The sequence below is a fragment of the Phyllobates terribilis genome, unplaced genomic scaffold (genome assembly GCF_046119375.1).
Source record: "Phyllobates terribilis strain yellow unplaced genomic scaffold, ASM4611937v1 Scaffold_305__1_contigs__length_2280687, whole genome shotgun sequence".
Lineage (NCBI taxonomy): Eukaryota > Metazoa > Chordata > Amphibia > Anura > Dendrobatidae > Phyllobates > Phyllobates terribilis.
In genome coordinates this window covers 2,059,270-2,079,252 of record NW_027363065.1, presented here as the reverse complement: position 1 = coordinate 2,079,252, position 19,983 = coordinate 2,059,270, and the positions used below count along the sequence as shown (strand labels likewise).

At 46.2% G+C, this 19,983-nt stretch overlaps 1 protein-coding gene across 2 annotated transcripts in view; it reads right to left on the bottom strand.

The window, feature by feature from the left end:
• LOC141220973 (5-oxoprolinase-like) overlaps nucleotides 1–16,584 on the bottom strand; it is an 84,434-nt gene extending 67,850 nt beyond the window's left edge. For both annotated transcript variants that reach the window (XM_073666432.1, XM_073666433.1), the window contains exons 1-8: nucleotides 16,330–16,584; nucleotides 12,247–12,437; nucleotides 11,963–12,154; nucleotides 11,651–11,765; nucleotides 11,406–11,529; nucleotides 7,563–7,758; nucleotides 7,318–7,483; nucleotides 71–209 (exon numbers count right to left, since the gene is read on the bottom strand). In XM_073666432.1, coding sequence (XP_073522533.1) covers nucleotides 71–209; nucleotides 7,318–7,483; nucleotides 7,563–7,758; nucleotides 11,406–11,529; nucleotides 11,651–11,765; nucleotides 11,963–12,154; nucleotides 12,247–12,414 — 1,100 coding nt within the window. In that variant the 5' untranslated portion in view covers nucleotides 12,415–12,437; nucleotides 16,330–16,584. The remainder of the gene's footprint in view (nucleotides 1–70; nucleotides 210–7,317; nucleotides 7,484–7,562; nucleotides 7,759–11,405; nucleotides 11,530–11,650; nucleotides 11,766–11,962; nucleotides 12,155–12,246; nucleotides 12,438–16,329) is intronic.
• Between the last annotated feature and the right edge of the window lie 3,399 nt (nucleotides 16,585–19,983).

The following is a 19,983-nucleotide window of genomic DNA, read 5'->3' as shown; positions in this document are numbered from 1 at the left end:
CCAGTGTGAACAAAGCCCTTCAGGTAAGGACGAAAGTCACTGCGGTCTTGTAATGACTTTATACACCCACCTAAAGAAAAGCATGGAGCCCCCGCCAGCAGCCACGGTGTTCACATCCAGCTGCGGGGCCTGAATGCTGATTCCAGCTGTGGTGGCCTCAAACACATGTTCATACTCTCCGGCATAGCGGCTGACGTCTGTGGAGGTCCCTGGTATAGAGAAAGGAGCGGTGCTGATCAGCATTCATTGGTATCTCAGCATTTAATACAACCCTCAACATTGCAACTCCAAGAAGGAAAGTGGTGGAAAGATGGATCTCACAGGATGGAGACGTCACGGATCAGGAAGATAAGGAAGAGTGGAAACTAAGCTTTAACAATCTCTCGATTTATTGAGTCTTGAGTATAAGGAGCACGTGCAGAAATCTCCGCACTTATAGCCTGGGCTGCTATCATATATACGTCATGGTTGGGAAATACTTCCTGATCAACGAGATATATACGTCATGGTGATCAGCCGCACACAGGAGCTGTGGTGGGCCATCACAGCTGGGTATTCAACTGATATGACAGCTGACACCTGCAGTTTAACCCCTTAACTGCTGCAACTGATATGAATTGCAGCATTTAGAAGGCAGGCAGAGGAAGGAATGGCGTAAAAAAATATACAGCATTAGGAATGGCGTAAAAAATAAATCCAATTCTTTACCTGCTGTTGCTTTTTTCTTTCTGCCTCCCCAATATCGCAGTAAGGCTCGGCTTACATTTATCCTGTGCTCTACGTTGAGCGCTTACACCGGGGTTTCCATGTAAATCTCTGAAATACATTATTCAGACGGAACAGAAGATTTCCTATAATGTGGCAGATGAAGGCACTGTGGACGGGGTCCGACCTGTGATCCGGAGGTGTCCGTCTTCTTAGACGTGCATAAAAGCGCGGTCCGCCACAGTTTTATGCACTTCTAAAAAGAAGAACACCACTGAACAGAGGCCAGATGGAGTCCAGAGTAACTGTACTGCCTCATTATAGTGAATGGATCCCTCGGGGGTTTCATCTGAATCACGTCATTCAGAGATTTAAATGGAAACCCCGATATAAGAGCTCAGGGTAGAGCACAGGATAAATGTGATCCAAAATGTTATGTAAAATGTTCCCAATAAAAGCTTCAACTCCATTCACAAAAAAAGTCCCCACTCAGGTCCGTCATCTGTTATCGGAAGTATATGGGGATTCCATGTTACTGTTAGCATAAAGGCTCTGGAAAAGCACTATGGCTCCTCGCCCTCCAAAAGACATTCAGCAAATTCTCCACTCAAAAAACCAAATGCCCCCCCCCCTTCTGAGCCCCAGCGTGTCTAAACCACATTTAAAGTAAAATGTTTGGCATTTCTGTAGCGATGACAGGCCACCTAATTTACGGGTGAGTGTCTCCAGAAGCACAAGCTGGGCACAACGTACTGGTCAATACAACGACAGTTTGCAATTTTCACTCAGCAACATCCACTACTGCTCGATTATGGAAAACACCTATGGAGTAAAATCATCACTACACCTGTAGATAAGTTCCAAGAGGAGAATAGTTTCCAAAATGGGGTTCACTTGAGGGGGGATTCTGCTCTTCTAGCATTTAGGGTCTCTGTATATGGAGTTTGCAAACTATTCTAGGAAAATCCGCTCTCCAGGAGTCAAATAGCGACCCGTCCCTCCCGAGTTTCGCCGTGTGGCTAAGCAGTACTGTACTGTCACATATGGGGTATTTCTACATTCTGCAGAAATTGTGGGACAAATTTTTGGTGCCATTTTTACCCATTTCCCAGTGTGAAAATGTAAAATCTGGGGCTAGAACAAAATTTTGGCAGTAAAAATATAATTATTCTTTCTTCACTGGCCAATGGTCTGTGACCCACCTGGGTTGTCAATATGATCACTGCACCCCTAGATAAATTCATTGAGAGGTGTAGTTTGCAAAATGGGGTCACTTATGGGGGGGTTCTGCTGTTATAGCACCTTATGGGCTCTGTCAATGTGACATGGCACCGTCAAACCAGTCCAGCAAAATATGAACTCCAATATGGCACTTATTCCCTTCTGAGCTTTGCACTGTGCCTCAAAAGTAGTTTTTGACCACATATGGGGTATCGGCATACACAGGAAAAATTGCACAACGAATTTTGGGGTCCATTTTCTCCTGCTATCCTTGTGAAAATGAAACAAATTGGGGATAAAACAACATTTTTGTGGGAAAAATCTATTTTTTTTTTCATTTTCACAGATCAACGTAAAATTCTGTGAAGCACCTGTGGGTTAAAAGTGCTCATCACACATCTAGATAAATTCCTTGAGGGGGTCTAGTTTCCAAAATGGTGTCACTTGTGGGGGGTTTCCACTGCTTAGGCACATCAGGGGCTCTCCAAACGCGACATGGCATCTGCTAATGATTTCAGCCAATTTTGCATTCCTTAAGTCAAATTGCATTCCTTCCCTTCCGAGCCCTGCCGTGCGTCAAAACAGTAGTTTTCTCCCACATATGGGGTGTCAGCATGCCAAAGAAAAATAATCCAACAAATTTTGGGGTCTATTTTCTCCTCTTACCCTTGTGAAAATAAAATATTTGGGTCTAAAGTTAAATTTTTGTGAAAAAAAAAGTTAAATATTCATTTTTTCCTTCCACATTGCTTCAGTTCCTGTGAAGCACCTGAAGGGTTAATAAACTTCTTGAATGTGGTTTTGAGCATCTTGAGGGGTGCAGTTTTTAGAATAGTGTATTTTCTGTCATAGAAACCCCTCAAACTCACTTTAAATGTTATGTGGTCCCTAAAAAAATGGTTTTGTAAATTGTGTTGTAAAAATGAGAAATCGCTGGTCAACATTAAACCCTTCTAACTTCCTAACAAAAAAATTATGTTTCAAAAATTGTGCTGATGTAAAGTAGACATATTGGAAATTGCTTGGAAGAGCTGCATTCACTATTCTGCTGGTGCAGTCACTGTCTACATACATTACATTACTGATCCTGAGTTACATCCTGTATTATCCTCCGGAGCTGCACTCACTATTCTGCTGGTGCAGTCACTGTGTACATACATTACATTACTGATCCTAAGTTACATCCTGTATTATCCTCCGGAGCTGCACTCACTATTCTGCTGGTGCAGTCACTGTGTACATACATTACATTACTGATCCTGTACTGATCCTGACTTACCTCCTGTATTATACTCCAGAGCTGCATTCACTATTCTGCTGGTGCAGTCACTGTGTACATACATTACATTACTGATCCTGAGTTACATCCTGTATTATACTCCAGAGCTGCTCTCAATATTCTGCTGGTGCAGTCACTGTGTACATACATTACATTACTGATCCTGAGTTACATCCTGTATTATACTCCAGAGCTGCATTCACTATTCTGCTGGTGCAGTCACTGTGTACATACATTACATTACTGATCCTGAGTTACATCCTGTATTATACTCCAGAGCTGCACTCACTATTCTGCTGGTGGAGTCACTGTGTACATACATTACATTACTGATCCTGAGTTACATCCTGTATTATACTCCAGAGCTGCACTCACTATTCTGCTGGTGCAGTCACTGTGTACATACATTACATTACTGATCCTGTACTGATCCTGACTTACCTCCTGTATTATACTCCAGAGCTGCACTCACTATTCTGCTGGTGCAGCCACTGTCTACATACATTACATTACTGATCCTGAGTTACATCCTGTATTATACTCCAGAGCTGCACTCACTATTCTGCTGGTGCAGTCACTGTGTACATACATTACATTACTGATCCTGTACTGATCCTGACTTACCTCCTGTATTATACTCCAGAGCTGCACTCACTATTCTGCTGGTGCAGTCACTGTATATATACATTACATTACTGATACTGAGTTACATCCTGTATTATACTCCAGAGCTGCACTCACTATTCTGCTGGTGCAGTCACTATGCACATACATTACATTACTGATCCTGAGTTACATCCTGTATTATACTCCAGAGCTGCACTCAATATTCTGCTGGTGCAGTCACTGTGTACATACATTTCTGATCATGAGTTACATCCTGTATTATACTCCAGAGCTGCACTCACTATTCTGCTGGTGCCGTCACTGTGTACATACATTACATTACTGATCCTGAGTTACATCCTGTATTATACTCCAGAGCTGCACTCACTATTCTGCTGGTGCAGTCACTGTTTACATACATTACATTATTGATCCTGAGTTACATCCTGTATTATACTCCACAGCTGCACTCACTATTCTGCTGGTGCAGTCACTGTGTACATACATTACTGATCCGGAGTTACCTCCTGTATTATACTCCAGAGCTGCACTCACTATTCTGCTGGTGCAGTCACTGTGTACATACATTACATTACTGATCCTGTACTGATCCTGAGTTACATCCTGTATTATACTCCAGAGCTGCACTCACTATTCTGCTGGTGCAGTCACTGTGTACATACATTACATTACTGATCTTGAGCTGCATCTTGTATTATACTCCAGAGCTGCACTCACTATTCTGTTGGTGCAGTCACTGTGTACATACATTACATTACTGATCCTGTCTGATCCTGAGTTACATCCTGTATAATACCCCAGAGCTGCACTCACTATTCTGCTGGTGCCGTCACTGTGTACATACATTACATTACTGATCCTGAGTTACATCCTGTATTATACTCCAGAGCTGCACTCACTATTCTGCTGGTGCAGTCACTGTTTACATACATTACATTATTGATCCTGAGTTACATCCTGTATTATACTCCACAGCTGCACTCACTATTCTGCTGGTGGAGTCACTGTGTACATACATTACATTACCGATCCTGAGTTACCTCCTGTATTGTACTCCAGAGCTGCACTCACTATTCTGCTGGTGGAGTCACTGTGTACATACATTACATTACCGATCCTGAGTTACCTCCTGTATTGTACTCCAGAGCTGCACTCACTATTCTGCTGTTGCAGTCACTGTGTACATACATTGCATTACTGATCCTGAGTAACACCCTGTATTATACTCCAGAGCTGCACTCACTATTCTGCTGGTGCAGTCACTGTGTACATACATTACATTACTGATCCTGTCTGATCCTGAGTTACATCCTGTATTATACTCCAGAGCTGCACTCACTATTCTGCTGGTGCAGTCACTGTGTACATACATTACATTACTGATCCTGAGTTACATCCTTTATTATACTCCAGAGCTGCACTCACTATTCTGTTGGTGCAGTCACTGTGTACATACATTACATTACTGATCCTGAGTTACATCCTTTATTGTACTCCAGAGCTGCACTCACTATTCTGTTGGTGCAGTCACTGTGTACATACATTACATTACTGATCCTGAGTTACATCCTGTATTATACTCCATAGCTGCACTCACTATTCTGCTGGTGCAGTCACTGTGTACATACATTACATTACTGATCCTGAGTTACATCCTTTATTGTACTCCAGAGCTGCACTCACTATTCTGTTGGTGCAGTCACTGTGTACATACATTACATTACTGATCCTGTCTGATCCTGAGTTACATCCTGTATTATACTCCAGAGCTGCACTCACTATTCTGCTGGTGCAGTCACTGTGTACATACATTACATTACTGATCCTGAGTTACATCCTGTATTATACCCCGGAGCTGCACTCACTATTCTGCTGGTGCAGTCACTGTGTACATACATTACATTACTGATCCTGAGTTACATTCTGTATTATACTCCAGAGCTGCACTCACTATTCTGCTGGTGCAGTCACTGTGTACATACATTACATTACTGATCCTGAGTTACATCCTTTATTATACTCCAGAGCTGCACTCACTATTCTGCTGGTGCAGTCACTGTGTACATACATTACATTACTGATCCTGAGTTACATCCTGTATTATACTCCAGAGCTGCACTCACTATTCTGCTGGTGCAGTCACTGTGTACATACATTACATTACTGATCCTGAGTTACATCCTTTATTGTACTCCAGAGCTGCACTCACTATTCTGTTGGTGCAGTCACTGTGTACATACATTACATTACTGATCCTGTCTGATCCTGAGTTACATCCTGTATTATACTCCAGAGCTGCACTCACTATTCTGCTGGTGCAGTCACTGTGTACATACATTACATTACTGATCCTGAGTTACATCCTGTATTATACCCCGGAGCTGCACTCACTATTCTGCTGGTGCAGTCACTGTGTACATACATTACATTACTGATCCTGAGTTACATCCTGTATTATACTCCAGAGCTGCACTCACTATTCTGCTGGTGCAGTCACTGTGTACATACATTACATTACTGATCCTGAGTTAGATCCTGTATTATACTCCAGAGCTGCACTCACTATTCTGCTGGTGCAGTCACTGTGTACATACATTACATTACTAATCCTGAGTTACATCCTGTATTATACGCCAGAGCTGCACTCACTATTCTGCTGGTGCAGTCACTGTGTACATACATTACATTACTGATCCTGAGTTACATTCTGTATTATACGCCAGAGCTGCACTCACTATTCTGCTGGTGCAGTCACTGTGTACATACATTACATTACTGATCCTGAGTTACATCCTGTATTATACTCCAGAGCTGCACTCACTATTCTGCTGGTGCAGTCACTGTGTACATACATTACATTACTGATCCTGAGTTACATCCTGCATTATACTCCGGAGCTGCACTCACTATTCTGCTGGTGCAGTCACTGTGTACATACATTACATTACTGATCCTGAGTTACATCCTGTATTATACTCCAGAGCTGCACTCACTATTCTGCTGGTGCAGTCACTGTGTATATACATTACATTACTGATCCTGAGTTACCTCCTGTATTATACTCCAGAGCTGCACTCACTATTCTGCTGGTGCAGTCACTGTGTATATACATTACATTACTGATCCTGAGTTACCTCCTGTATTATACTCCAGAGCTGCACTCACTATTCTGCTGGTGCAGTCACTGTGTACATACATTACATTACTGATCCTGAGTTACCTCCTGTATTATACTCCAGAGCTGCACTCACTATTCTGCTGGTGCAGTCACTGTGTACATACATTACATTACTGTTCCTGAGTTACATCCTGTATTATACTCCAGAGCTGCACTCACTATTCTGCTGGTTATTATTGGAACAGCCAGCTAGCTTGTATACAGACAGCTGCTAACATTGACATCTTCTGCAGATTATGTGGAATGTGGATAATCGTGCTCGGAGGTGAACGGACGGTTTTAATTCCCCAGTGATCTTCTATCTCACCTCCCATATCAAAGCCAATAACAGGCTGAGGATTTTTGGGCTGATAGGTGGTGATAGCGTAACCTACTACTCCCCCTGCTGGTCCAGAAAGGATGGCACGTGACCCATTGAAGCTGTGCATTGGAGTCAGTCCTCCATCTGAGCGCATGAAGAGAACTTGGAGATCCTGCAAAAAAAGTAACAGATCATGTGAATTCAGCATCATTGCCAAAGAGGCTGCGAATAACAGATATTGTAAGTCTCACCTTGAGATGGTTCTGAAAGCCGCTGCGAAACCCGTCCAGATACCTCTGTATGCACGGGGTCAAATAGGCGTCAGCACAAGCTGTGAAGCCCCTGGGCACCATTCGAATCATCGGCATTACCTCCGAGGAAAGAGACACATGGGTGAAACCCAATGAACAAGCCAGCTCCCCGATCTGATGCTCATGAGAAGACCACCTGTGGGCAACAAAGTGACAACTCCAGAATTATTATTTATTATTATAGCGCCATTTATTCCATGGAGCTTTACATGTGAAAGGGATGTACATAGAACAAACAATTACAATTCATATGAACAATACAAGTTGACGACTGGTACAGGAGGAGCGAGGACCCTGCCCGCGAGGGCTCACAATCTACAGGGGATGGGTGAGGATACAGTAGGTGAGAGTAGAGCTGGTCGTGCAGCGGTATGGTAGAGCGGTGGTTACTGCAGGTTGTAGGCTTGTCGGAAGAGGTGGGTCTTCAGGTTCCTTTTGAAGGTTTCCACCGTCGACGAGAGTGTGATGTGTTGGGGTAGAGAGTTGCAGAGTTGGGGGGAAGCACAGGAGAAATCTTGTATGCGATTGTGGGAAGAGGAGATAAGAGGGGAGTAGAGCAGGAGATCTTGTGAGGATCGGAGGTTGTGTGCGGGTATGTACCGGGAGACTAGGTCACAGATATATGGAGGAGACAGGTTGTGGATGGCTTTGTATGTCATGGTTAGGGTTTTGAACTGGAGTCTCTGAGCAATGGGGAGCCAGAGAAGGGATTAAGAGAGAGGAGAGGCCGGGGAATAGCGGGGGGACAGGTTGATTAGTCGGGCAGCAGAGTTTAGGATGGATTGGAGAGGTGCTAGAGTGATAGTAGGGAGGCCACAAAGCAAGAGGTTGCAGTAGTCGAGGCGGGAGATGATGAGGGCGTGCACTATTGTTTTTGCAGATTCGTAGTTGAGGAATGTGCGGATCCGGGAGATATTTTTGAGCAGGAGTCAGCAGGAAGTGGAAAGGGCTTGGATATTTTGTTTAAAGGAGAGGTTAGAGTCCAGGGTTACCCCGAGGCAGCGGGCTTCCGAGACTGGGGAGAGTGGGCAGCCATTGACTTTGATGGATATGTCAGTTGGGGGGCTTGAGTGAGACGGTGGAAAGATGATGAATTCATTTTTATCCATGTTAAGTTTTAGAAATCTGTCAGAGAAGAAGAATGAAATAGCGGACAGACATTGTGGGATTTTGGTTAGTAGGGAGGAGATATCGGGTCCAGAGAGGTAGATCTGTGTGTCATCAGCATAGAGGTGATACTGAAAGCCATGAGACTCTATGAGCTGTCCCAGGCCGAAGAGATCCAAGATAGGGCTAAGTCTTTGATGCCAAGAGATGAGAGAGTCTGTAGTAAGAGGGAATGGTCGACTGTGTCAAAGGCAGATGACAGGTCTAGGAGGAGGACAGAGTAGGGTTGCTTGGATTTAACGGTTAGGAGGTCGTTGGGGCAGTTTCAGTGGAGTGGTGCGGTCGGAAGCCAGATTTGAGGCGGTCAAAGAGAGAGCAGGAGGAGAGGTGGGAGGACAGTTCAGAATGGACATGTTATTCCAGTAGTTTTGAGATATAGGGGAGAATGATATATGGCGATAGCTAGACATGGTCAAGGGATGGCTTTTTGAGGATGGGTGTCATCGAGGCATGTTTGAAGCATTTATTTATTTATTTACTCACTTATATAGTGCCATTAATTCCACAACGCTTTACAGACATTATGGGCACTGTCCCCATCTGGGCTCACAATCTAAATTCCCTATCTTTGGAATGTGGGAGGAAACCGGAGAACCCGGAGAAAACCCACGAGAACATGGGGAGAACATACAAACTCCTTGGAGATGTTGTCCTTGGTGGGATATGAACCCAGGACCACAGCGCCGCAAGGCTGCAGTGCTATCCACTGAGCCACCGTGAAGCATGAGGGGAAGACACCAGTTGTTAATGACAGGTTGAAAAGGTGGGTTAGGGTATGGGTTAGGATGAGGATAGTGGTAAGGTTAGGGATGAGGTGGGACGGGGTTGGGTCAAGTTTGCAGGTGGTGAGGTGTGATTTGGAGAGTAAAGAGGAGAGTTGATCTTCCTTAATGGTGGAGGAGCTGGTTTTGGAGGAGGATTGAGTAGGTGTGAGGAGGGGCTGTGGGGACTTTAGGCAAAAGCTTTGTCTGATGTTATCAATCTTCTGCTTGAAGAATGTGGCAAAGTCTTCAGCTGAGAGGAGAGGGAGGAGGCGCTGGGGGATGGAGGAGAGAAATGAAAGTTTTAAATAGCTGTTTAGGGTTGTGAGACAGGGATGATATGAGAAGTATGTTTGTTTTGCTGCAGTGAGGGTGGACTTGAAGGTAGTGAGGGACTGTTTGAATGCAATTAAATGCTCGTTGGAGTGGAACCTTTTCCATGTCCGCTCAGCAACCCTGGCGGCCCATTGCTTTTCTTTAGTCAGGTTGGTGTGTCAGGGTTGCCGGTTGAGTGGGCGAAATGTGGTATGCGTGAGGGGGCGACCAAATTGAGAGCTGCAGCTGTTGTGGTGTTTTATATAGTGGTAGCAGCATTTGCATCGTGTAATGAACTTATGCCTGTGAGAGGGAGAAGAGATTCAGAGAGTGAGTGTAGGTCAAGGTGTTTCAGATTTCTGCGAGGATGTGCAAGTTTGTGGAGTAGGGCTTGAGCACCTGGAGAGGAGAGGGTAGAGAATGTGAGTAGGTTGTGGTCAGAAAGAGGGAGAGGTGAGCTAGAGAGGTTAGATAGGGAACAGAGGCGGGTGAAGATGAGGTCCAGTGTGTGGCCATCTTTGTGAGTGGCGGCAGAAGTCCATTGAGCAAGGCAGAAGGAAGAAGTGAGGGATAGAAGCTTGGAGACAGATGAGTGGGAAGTGTGAATGGGGATGTTGAAGTCACCCATGATGATAGTGGGAATGTCAGCGGAAAGGAAATGAAGCAGCCAGGTGGTGAAGTGGTCAAAGAAGGTGGTGGTTAGTCCGGGGGGGAGGTGGGAGGGCGGTAAACGACGGCCAGTTGGAGGTTGGAGGGAGAGTAGATGGGCACACAATGCACTTCAAAAGAGGGGAGAGTATTGGAGGGTGGCAGTGGGATATGGGTGAAGGAGCAGTTGCCTGACAGGAGAAGACCTACTCCTCCACCATGCTTGCCATTGGAGCGAGGGGTGTGAAAAAGGTGGAATCCACCATACGAAAGTGCAGCTGGGGAGGCCCTGTCAGAGGGGGTGAGCCAGGTTTCGGTGATGCCAAGGAAGGAGAGTTTGTTAGTAATGAAAAGAACATGGATGTAGGAAAGTTTGTTGCACACGGAGCGAGCGTTCCATAGAGCTGTCTTTAGTGGGGCTGGGGAGGCGGGGGCTGGGCGGATGGGAATAAGGTTAAAAGGGTTGCGAGAGTTTGTGACAGATCGTGGATTGGAGGTGGAAAGGACTATGGGGATGTGGTGAAGAGGACCAGGATTTGGAGAGATATCGCAGGCATTCAGAAGGAGCAGGGAAAGTGTTAGCAGGTGGGATCAGGAGAGGGCATGAAGTGGCTGTCTGTGTTTGGAAACAGAGGAGTGAATATTGAGGAATAGTTCTGAGGAGGAGGTGAGACGAGTGGGGAGGATGGAGGGAGAAATGAAGAGTTCCTTACTAGGTGTTAGTAGAAAGTGAAGTACTATAGAGGAGAGAGTGAAGACAAACAAGAACATCATTTACTTTGCCTGGGTATCCTGTTTCCATTGGTTCCCTTCAGGTGCAATTCATGATATATAAGGACAAAGAATAAAAATTGCTAAGGACAATATCCCAAAAAGTGACTCCCCCACTCACGCGTAAGAATGCATCAGGACCACCGCCAGACTGCGAATCCCCCTGGACAAGACACCTTGTAGCAGGATCCTCAGCTTCTCCAAGTTAATTGGCTCCCAGACTTCTAGAGTGTCACCAGTGGACCCTGAATACAGGAAAATACCAACATCTATCACAATGGTTCAATGATTGTTGAAGCGACCACCAAACACCCAACAGTTGTTATGTGTGATATCTGCCAGACGTCTGACATCATCTGATCTAACCTATGAAGGTCTTCAGAGAAAGGTGTTTAGGAAGCTGGCAGCCTCCCTGACGCAAAACGACTCTTTCCTCCACCTCAATTACTTCTTCATACAGAACCTCAGGCATCCGGATTTCCTTAGAAGAAAAACATGGTTTAAAAATGCAAAATTATAACAGGAGCCACATCTACCATATGCCAACTATAATACAAGTGTCACATAATGCAGGACAGAAGGACTTTTATTGGTACCAGGGCCAAGATTCGATTGTTACCTCTGCAACCCCTACGGCTATAGGCCTGAATATGGTGCATGGTGAATATGGAGACTCACCAGGTCAAAGATTTTAGGCCGGGCTTGGTTTCCAATATGTAGCAAATCTCTGAAGCCTTTTGTAATCAGCAGCGCGATCCTCTCTCCTTTCCTTTCCAGAAGAGCATTGGTCGCCACTGTTGTCCCCATCCGTATCCATTCTATCTGCTGTGTGTCCAGAGGTTGGTCCCGGGGGTACATACACCTAGTCTCCTGGAGATGAAGAAAAAACAAAACCAGAAATTAAATTATGCAATATAGATCAATGCTCCATCTCCGTGAAAACCATTGTCTTGGACTCTTACATCTTCTAGGATCCGCCTGATTCCTTCGGTGGGAGCATCCTTGTAATTTGCTGGATCCTCAGATAATAATTTCATGACACGAACCTTTCCTCCAGGGCATCGTGCAAAGACGTCAGTGAAGGTGCCACCACGGTCTATGGCAAACTGGAACTTCTGACGTTCGCCCATTATATATTGGGCAGCTCACAACCCTAGATAAAAAACAATAATAGTTTTCTCAATTAATATAACTTAGAAATGTTGTTGCAAGCCTAGATATTGCAAGCCCGCTTCTTGCTGTCCATATTCTGATTCCAGTATTGCCTGAAGAAGGACTCTGTTGGAAACATTGCCATGTCATGAAATTCTGATGATGTCAATAAAATTTCAAGTGCGGAAAGAGGATAATCTCCAATGCGGTTCCTTTTCTTTGGGCTTTGCTATAACATACTTGTTATGGTGTCCCTCTTCTGTTCTTTTGACTCCATGATGGAATGTCCATCTAATATGTCCATGGCTATTGGCCACATGTCCTTAGAAGATAGATAATATATTGGGCTGTGGCTGCTCTTCACACGATATTGTGAGTTTTGCTATACACTACAATGCACATGTGTTAAAGAATATGGGCTTCAAAAACTCTTTGCAAACTTTTCCTATTAATTTCTATGGGAATCCACTTTGAGGTTCATAAGAGGAAGTTTTTTTTTAAGTGTTTTCTTTTTCCTGAAGAGGTTTTAAAAAAAAAAAAAAAAAAAAACACCATGTGGAAAGAGAAAAAAAAAAGGATTCCCGTTCAGTGAATTATTACAGAATCTGATCCAAAACTAAAGCATGATCAAATCAAAAGTTGCCATATGAGTCCAATGAGTGGAGTCACTCAATGATAGGACCGTCCACTGGACTCCTAACCTCTGAAAGAAATGGATTAATCTTTTCCCCTAAAACGATATATCCCTCTGCTCTATAAAATGATGTCTGTAGATTGGACATGTTCACTGAGACAACAGAATGGAAAGGTCCATCAGTAGATTGGGGACGAGGGAAAGGCGATGCGACAAGGCAAAGTCTGAACCGGAGTTTGAAACAGCTGACAGCAGAAATCTTTGGCCCATTCCTCAGAGATAATCATTAATCCACTTATTTCTGTTCTTGGGATTTGAAAAGAAAAAAAAAAGTTTCATGGTTCAATGAAGACAATGACTTTTAAAGTCCAAATGAAAAAAAAACCTGTCTGGGAACATCTACAGCCCTGAGAAGATCATCCCTGGAGAGGACACCGAAACGTGTGATTATTTAGAGGTTTTCCAAGATCACAATATTAGCAATATCAGATTAGTGGGGTCCGACTGTCTGGACCGGTGTCGATCAACCCTATGTCATCAAAAGCTTTTATGCCAGAAAACTGATGCAAAAAAAACTGCTTTGGAAAGTTGTAAACTTTGCCAAATTTATTAAGTGACGTGCACAAGGCCAGTCTTCATGAATCATTCGCCATTAGTTTTTCCCAAACAGAAACTGCTGCATTAAATAATCTTATTTTTTATATTTTTAGGAGAGTTTTAAAGTGGTCTTGAAGAGTTTTTTTATTTATTTTTTTGCAGCCTTTTGATTTCACACCACTTAGTTTGGAGAATCTTCAGAATCTGCATCAAAGAAGTAACATGATATGCATTTTATGTTTTTTTTACACTAGGCGTTTTCCAAAAGCTCTTCCTGTTTCTGCTCCAAAAACTCAACAAAAACACATGGGCCCTGATTCATTAAAGCTTTTACGCCATAATTTTGGTGTAAAAAGCTTTGAAAAGTCGCAAAATTTTAGAGCAACATCAAGTTGTGTTAAAATTTTGCAACTTTTTCGTCATTTTCATACCATTTTTGCTGGGCCAGACCAGCGGTATGGCGACTTTCGCTCATCAAATTCATGACAAGCGGCGTTCCTTACGCTGCAAGAGTATGTAGGAAGATTTGTGCGCACGTCACTTGTCAAATGCACCAGATTCATGAAGAGGTGTGCACCTCTTAAACTATGTGCGCACGTTCAGGATTTGAAGCAGAAATTTTCACAGCGTTTCTGCATCTCCTTGGCAGGAAAAACGCTGCTGAAAAACCGGGCGATTTTGACGCTTTTTTGTAGATCAATGAATGTTCTTTGGAGCTAAATAAAGTTATTTGGTGGGACATTGCTTTTTGGATTACCCTCAAAACTGGGGTGAGTATATTAGTTAATTTAAATGATTAAATAATGTGTGTGTTGTATTTCAAATAAAGTGTTTACTCTGTGTCTGTGTGTTTATTTAACGCTTTACTTTACTTTAATTAGGTTTGGTGATGAAAGGGTCTGATTGACACCTTGTCATCACCAAACAAAAGAGCTAGTTGTCATCTTATCCCATTCACCCAATCTCATTAGCATTTCCATTCATGTAATTTCTGGGGCAGCTGTGAGCTAGGAAGGTGCCATTAGGCAAACATGTACGCCAGCCATTAATAGCAGCTCACAGCTGTTTCGTTAGCCGCTACGTTCCCACGAACAGCAACAATGAGCGCTTTGAATGCAGCTTATTTTTGCTGCGTCCAAAACGCAGTGTTCTAATGCCGCACTTTTGTTGTCGGTACATGTGAATCCACCGCATATAATGACACTACAATCAGTCGAAATCTGCAGCGGAGACTAGCGTGTCCGCTACCGAAATCGACATGCTGTGGGTGAGTTTGGGTACGTGGCCACAGTCAGTAGACGCTGCAGGTTTGACGCTGCATGTTTATACAGCGTCAAACCCGCATAGTGGATGTGATCTCTAGAAATCCCATGTCCACTATGCGTGCATCAGAGGCAGCGAATCACCCATGGACACTGACATGCCGCACGTCTTTCAGGATCGCAGCAAGTGAAATTCTCTTGCGGAGTCGCTAGTGTCCGCAACAGAAATTTGACCACTAGAATGTATAGAATTTTGCCAAGCGAAAGCTAAAAGTATATTCAACAGCAACGTGCAATCTGAAGAAAGGACGTATACGCCGCTGACTCCCGCAGGTTCAACTCCCGGCTTTATCTAAAAACCCTTCACTAAAACCTGCGTCTCTCCGGAGCCCCCATCAATAGTGAAGAGAGCGGTGGAGCGCATGATCTACCACCAAATCCACTCACACAGGGATCTCCAGAGCCCCCGTTCTGGGCATTGATTAGGGGGTCACCAAAATAAGAGCCCCAGGGATCGTTAAGATCTTCTGCAACTCCTTTCTTCAAGAGCCAGTAACATGTCCGTCAGGATTTCTTTAGAATTTAACAAGTGACGGAATTATCAATACTAAGGAAATCCTCAAAAAACATGACCCGTCGGTGGCTCCGGAGGACCGGAGATGGGGGGACACCGTCCTATACCATGAATAGGGGATAACTTTCAAACTTGTGAATACCCCTTTAAATAATTAACGCTGTTCTCTCTGTCTAAATACCCTGACACAAGACCAGAGGGGATTGTTGCCCCCCAGACCGCAGGGCCCACCGCCCCATTCCCTGGACACCAGTCCCTTCATTCTCCATCACTCACATCATCCGTTTACACCGAGCGATAGAATCTTTTTTGGCAGCAGAAGTTTATGATTTCCAACAACTTATCATCTCCAGTCCAACGAGGCGTCAAGTGCGAGACGCCGGCTGATAACATAAAGCAATGGCCGCCAACCACTGCCGGTCACCCCGACTGTGAATATGCAGAGAGGACACACAGGACAACCGCCTGCAGTCCCATGTAACAACATAGATAACGGAGTACAAAGAAGGCAGTAGAGGTCACCAGCAGTCCTATGTAACACCACAGATAACACAGTGATAACTCTCTGAGTACAGATAATGTAGTAGATGTCACCTGCAGTCCTATGTAACACGCTGGCATTAATAAGTGACGGGATCCACAAAACCAAATAGTTCTTTATAACAATTCCACTTGTCCCATTTTCCGCTTGATCTGATCTTTCTCAGGTTACGGGATGTATAATTATTATTATTATTATTATTATGTATAATGTGATGATTGATGAGATCCGCTACGTCAGTGTGAACACACGCCTGTATGGCTGCGCCGCTCACTTCCCACCTACCCGCTTCTCCAGGACAGGACGCCGCTTCTCCAAGATCAGCTGGTAGAATCCCCCCGGCTCCTGGAGGAGGAAGGACGGATCCGCAGTGATAGGAGGGGACCCAGCAGACAAATGCCCCCTATAACCTGGAGATGTAACACTCAGGCTAAATGTCCTGTATATTCCCTTCCTGCAGATTCCTCACCTCCTGGTGTCATGTGTCTGTGTCACTAACCTGCTGCACTGAAGGGGTTAACACTCCTGAATGCAGATTTATCCACACGCCTCCTAATCCTCCAATGAAAAGGCAGGAGTGATGAGCAGCCGGCTGTGATTGGTCAGGGCAGTCATTCAGCTGAAAGGTGCAGCCACATGGTCCGCTGCTGTGCATTGTGCGGGGTCATGTGACCTGAGAGCAGGGTATATACGGGCGTGAGTCTGTGTGTATACAGCAGTGCCGGAGGACAATCTGCATGTAGTCAGCGGCAGGATCAGATCTGCATAAAGTGTAAAAAAAAAACATTATAATAAACTAGATGGTGGTCCGATTCGAACGCATCGGGTATTCTAGAATATGTATGTGGCCGACCGGGCGCAATGAGCAGAACGTTGTTTAAATTTGGCGCCAATCTCGCTGATTGGTCGCGGCTGATCTTCCGATGTTAGCCGCATGGAGGTCTGCGGCGCCGGTCGGGGTAGTTCTGCTGCTAGCGCCGCTCATCTCCCCGCTGCATCGCTGCTGACCTCCGTCCGGCAGATGAGTCGCTAACGGCCGCCATCTTTTTTCTGAAATCCCGCGTCGCTGATTGGCCGCCACCGGACCAATGAGCGACGCGGGATTTCCTGGACAGACAGACGGGATAAGACGATTATATATATAGACTAGATGGTGGCCCGATTCGAACGCATCGGGTATGCAGCCGACGGGGCGCAATTAGCAGAGCGGCGTTTAAATTTGGCGCCCAAATCGCTGATTGGTCGCGTTCGGCAACCGCGACCAATCAGCAAAGCGGTGTTTAAATTTGGCGGCAATATCGGCGATTGGTCGCGGGCGGCGGCCGCGACCAATCTGCGAACCGTGTTAGTGAGGAGTGGAGAACGTGTTTAAATTTGGCACCAAAATCGCTGATTAGTCGCGACCAATCAGCAAAGCGGTGTTTAAATTTGGCGCCAATACTGCTGATTGGTCGCGGCCGCCGACCGCGACCAATCAGCAGAGCGATACAGAGCGAGGTTTAAATTTGGCACCAAAATCGCTGATTGGTAGGGGCCGCCGGCCGCGACCAATCAGCGATTTTGGCGCAAAATTTAAACAACGCTCTGCTGATTGGTCGCGGCCGTCAGATGCGACTAATCAGCGACTTTCGGGCCAAATTTAAACCCCGCTGTGCATCGCTCTGCTGATTGGTCGCGGTTGCCGGCCTCGACCAATCAGCAGAGCGGTGTTTAAATTTGGCGCCAAAATCGCTGATTGGTCGCGGGCGGCGGCCGCGACCAATCAGCAAACCGTGTTAGTGAGGAATGGAGAGCGTGTTTAAATTTGGCACCAAAATCGCTGATTAGTCGCGACCGCGACCAATCAGCAAAGAGGTGTTTAAATGTGGCGACATTACTGCTGATTGGTCACGGCCGGCGACCGCGACCAATCAGCAGAGCGATGCAAAGCGGGGTTTAAATTTGGCGCCAAAATCGCTGATTGGTCGCCGGCCGCGACCAATCAGCAGAGCGTTGTTGAAATTTGGCGCCAATACTGCTGATTGGACGCGTCTGGCCTCCGCGACCAATCAGCAGAGCATTGTTTAAATTTGGCGCCAAGCTCGCTGATTGGTCGCGGCTGGCATCCGCGACCAATTAGCACGGCAGTGTTTAAATGTGGCGGCAAGATCGGTGATTGGTCGCGGCCGCTATTTAAATGTGGCGCCCAAATCGGTGATTGGTCGCGGGCAGCGGCCGCGACCAATCAGCAGAGCGGTGTTTAACTTTAGCGCCAAGATCACTGATTGGTCGCGTGCGGAGAGCGCGACCAATCAGCGAATCGTATTGGTGAGGAGCGGGGAGCGGAATCGTATTAGTGAGGACCGGGGAGCGGCGCTGCCTGTGTGGCTACTTCCGCTGCGAGAACCCGGGACATGAGCGACTGCTCGCAGCAGAAGTATCCCGACCTGCAGCGCCGCTCCCCGGTCTTCCCTTCACACCCTGGCCGCTGATCTCCTCACAGTATCCGCATGGTGTTACAAAGGTCCGGACATTTGTGTTAAAAATCGCTGATTGGTCGCTGGCGCTGCCCGCGACCAATCACCGATTTGGGCGCCAAATTTAAATATCGGCCGCGACCAATCACCGATCTTGCCTCCACATTTAAACACCGCTGTGCTGATTGGTCGCCGACCCTGGGCGCGACCAATCACCGATTTTGGCGCCACATTTAAATAGCGTCCGCGACCAATCAGTACAGCGGTGTTTAAATGTGGAGCCAAGATCGGTGATTGGTCGCGGCCGATATTTAAATTTGGCGCCCAAATCGGTGATTGGTCGCGGGTAGCGCCAGCGACCAATCAGCGATTTTTAACACAAATGTCCGGACCTTTGTAACACCATGCGGATACTGTGGGGACATCAGCGGCTAGGGTGTGAAGGGAGGACCGGTTAGCGGCGCTGCAGGTCGGGATACCTCTGCTGCGAGCGCCCGCTCATGTCCCTGGTTCTCGCAGCAGAAGTATCCGCACAGGCAGCGCTGCTCCCCGGTCCTCCCTTCACACCCTAGCCGCTGATGTCCCCACAGTATCCGCATGGTGTTACAAAGGTCCGGACATTTGTGTTAAAAATCGCTGATTGGTCGCTGGCGCTGCCCGCGACCAATCACCAATTTGGGCGCCAAATTTAAATATCAGCCACGACCAATCACCGATCTTGGATCCAGATTTAAACACCGCTGTGCTGATTGGTCGCGGCCGATATTTAAATTTGGCACCCAAATCGGTGATTGGTCGCGGGCAGTGCCCGCGACCAATCAGCGATTTTTAACACAAATGTCCGGATCTTTGTAACACCATGCGGATACTGTGGGGACATCAGCGGCTAGGGTGTGAAGGGAGGACCGGGGAGCGGCGCTGCGGGTCGGGATACTTCTGCTGCGAGCAGTCGCTCATGTCCCGGGTTCTCGCAGCGGAAGTAGCCGCACAGGCAGCGGCGCTCCCCGGTCCTCACTAATACGATTCCGCTCCCCGCTCCTCACCAATACGATTAGCTGATTGGTCGCGCTCTCCGCACGCGACCAATCAGTGATCTTGGCGCTAAAGTTAAACACCGCTCTGCTGATTGGTCGCGGCCGCTACCCGCGACCAATCACCGATTTGGGCGCCACATTTAAATAGCGGCCGCGACCAATCAGTACAGCGGTGTTTAAATGTGGAGCCAAGATCGGTGATTGGTTGCGGCCGATATTTAAATTTGGAGCCCAAATCAGTGATTGGTCGCGGGCACCACCTGCGACCAATCAGCGATTTTTAACACAAATGTCCGGATCTTTGTAACACCATGCGGATACTGTGGGGACATCAGCGGCTAGGGTGTGAAGGGAGGACCGGGGAGCGGCGCTGCGGGTCGGGATACTTCTGCTGCGAGCGTCCGCTCATGTCCCGGGTTCTCGCAGCGGAAGTATCCGCACAGGCAGCG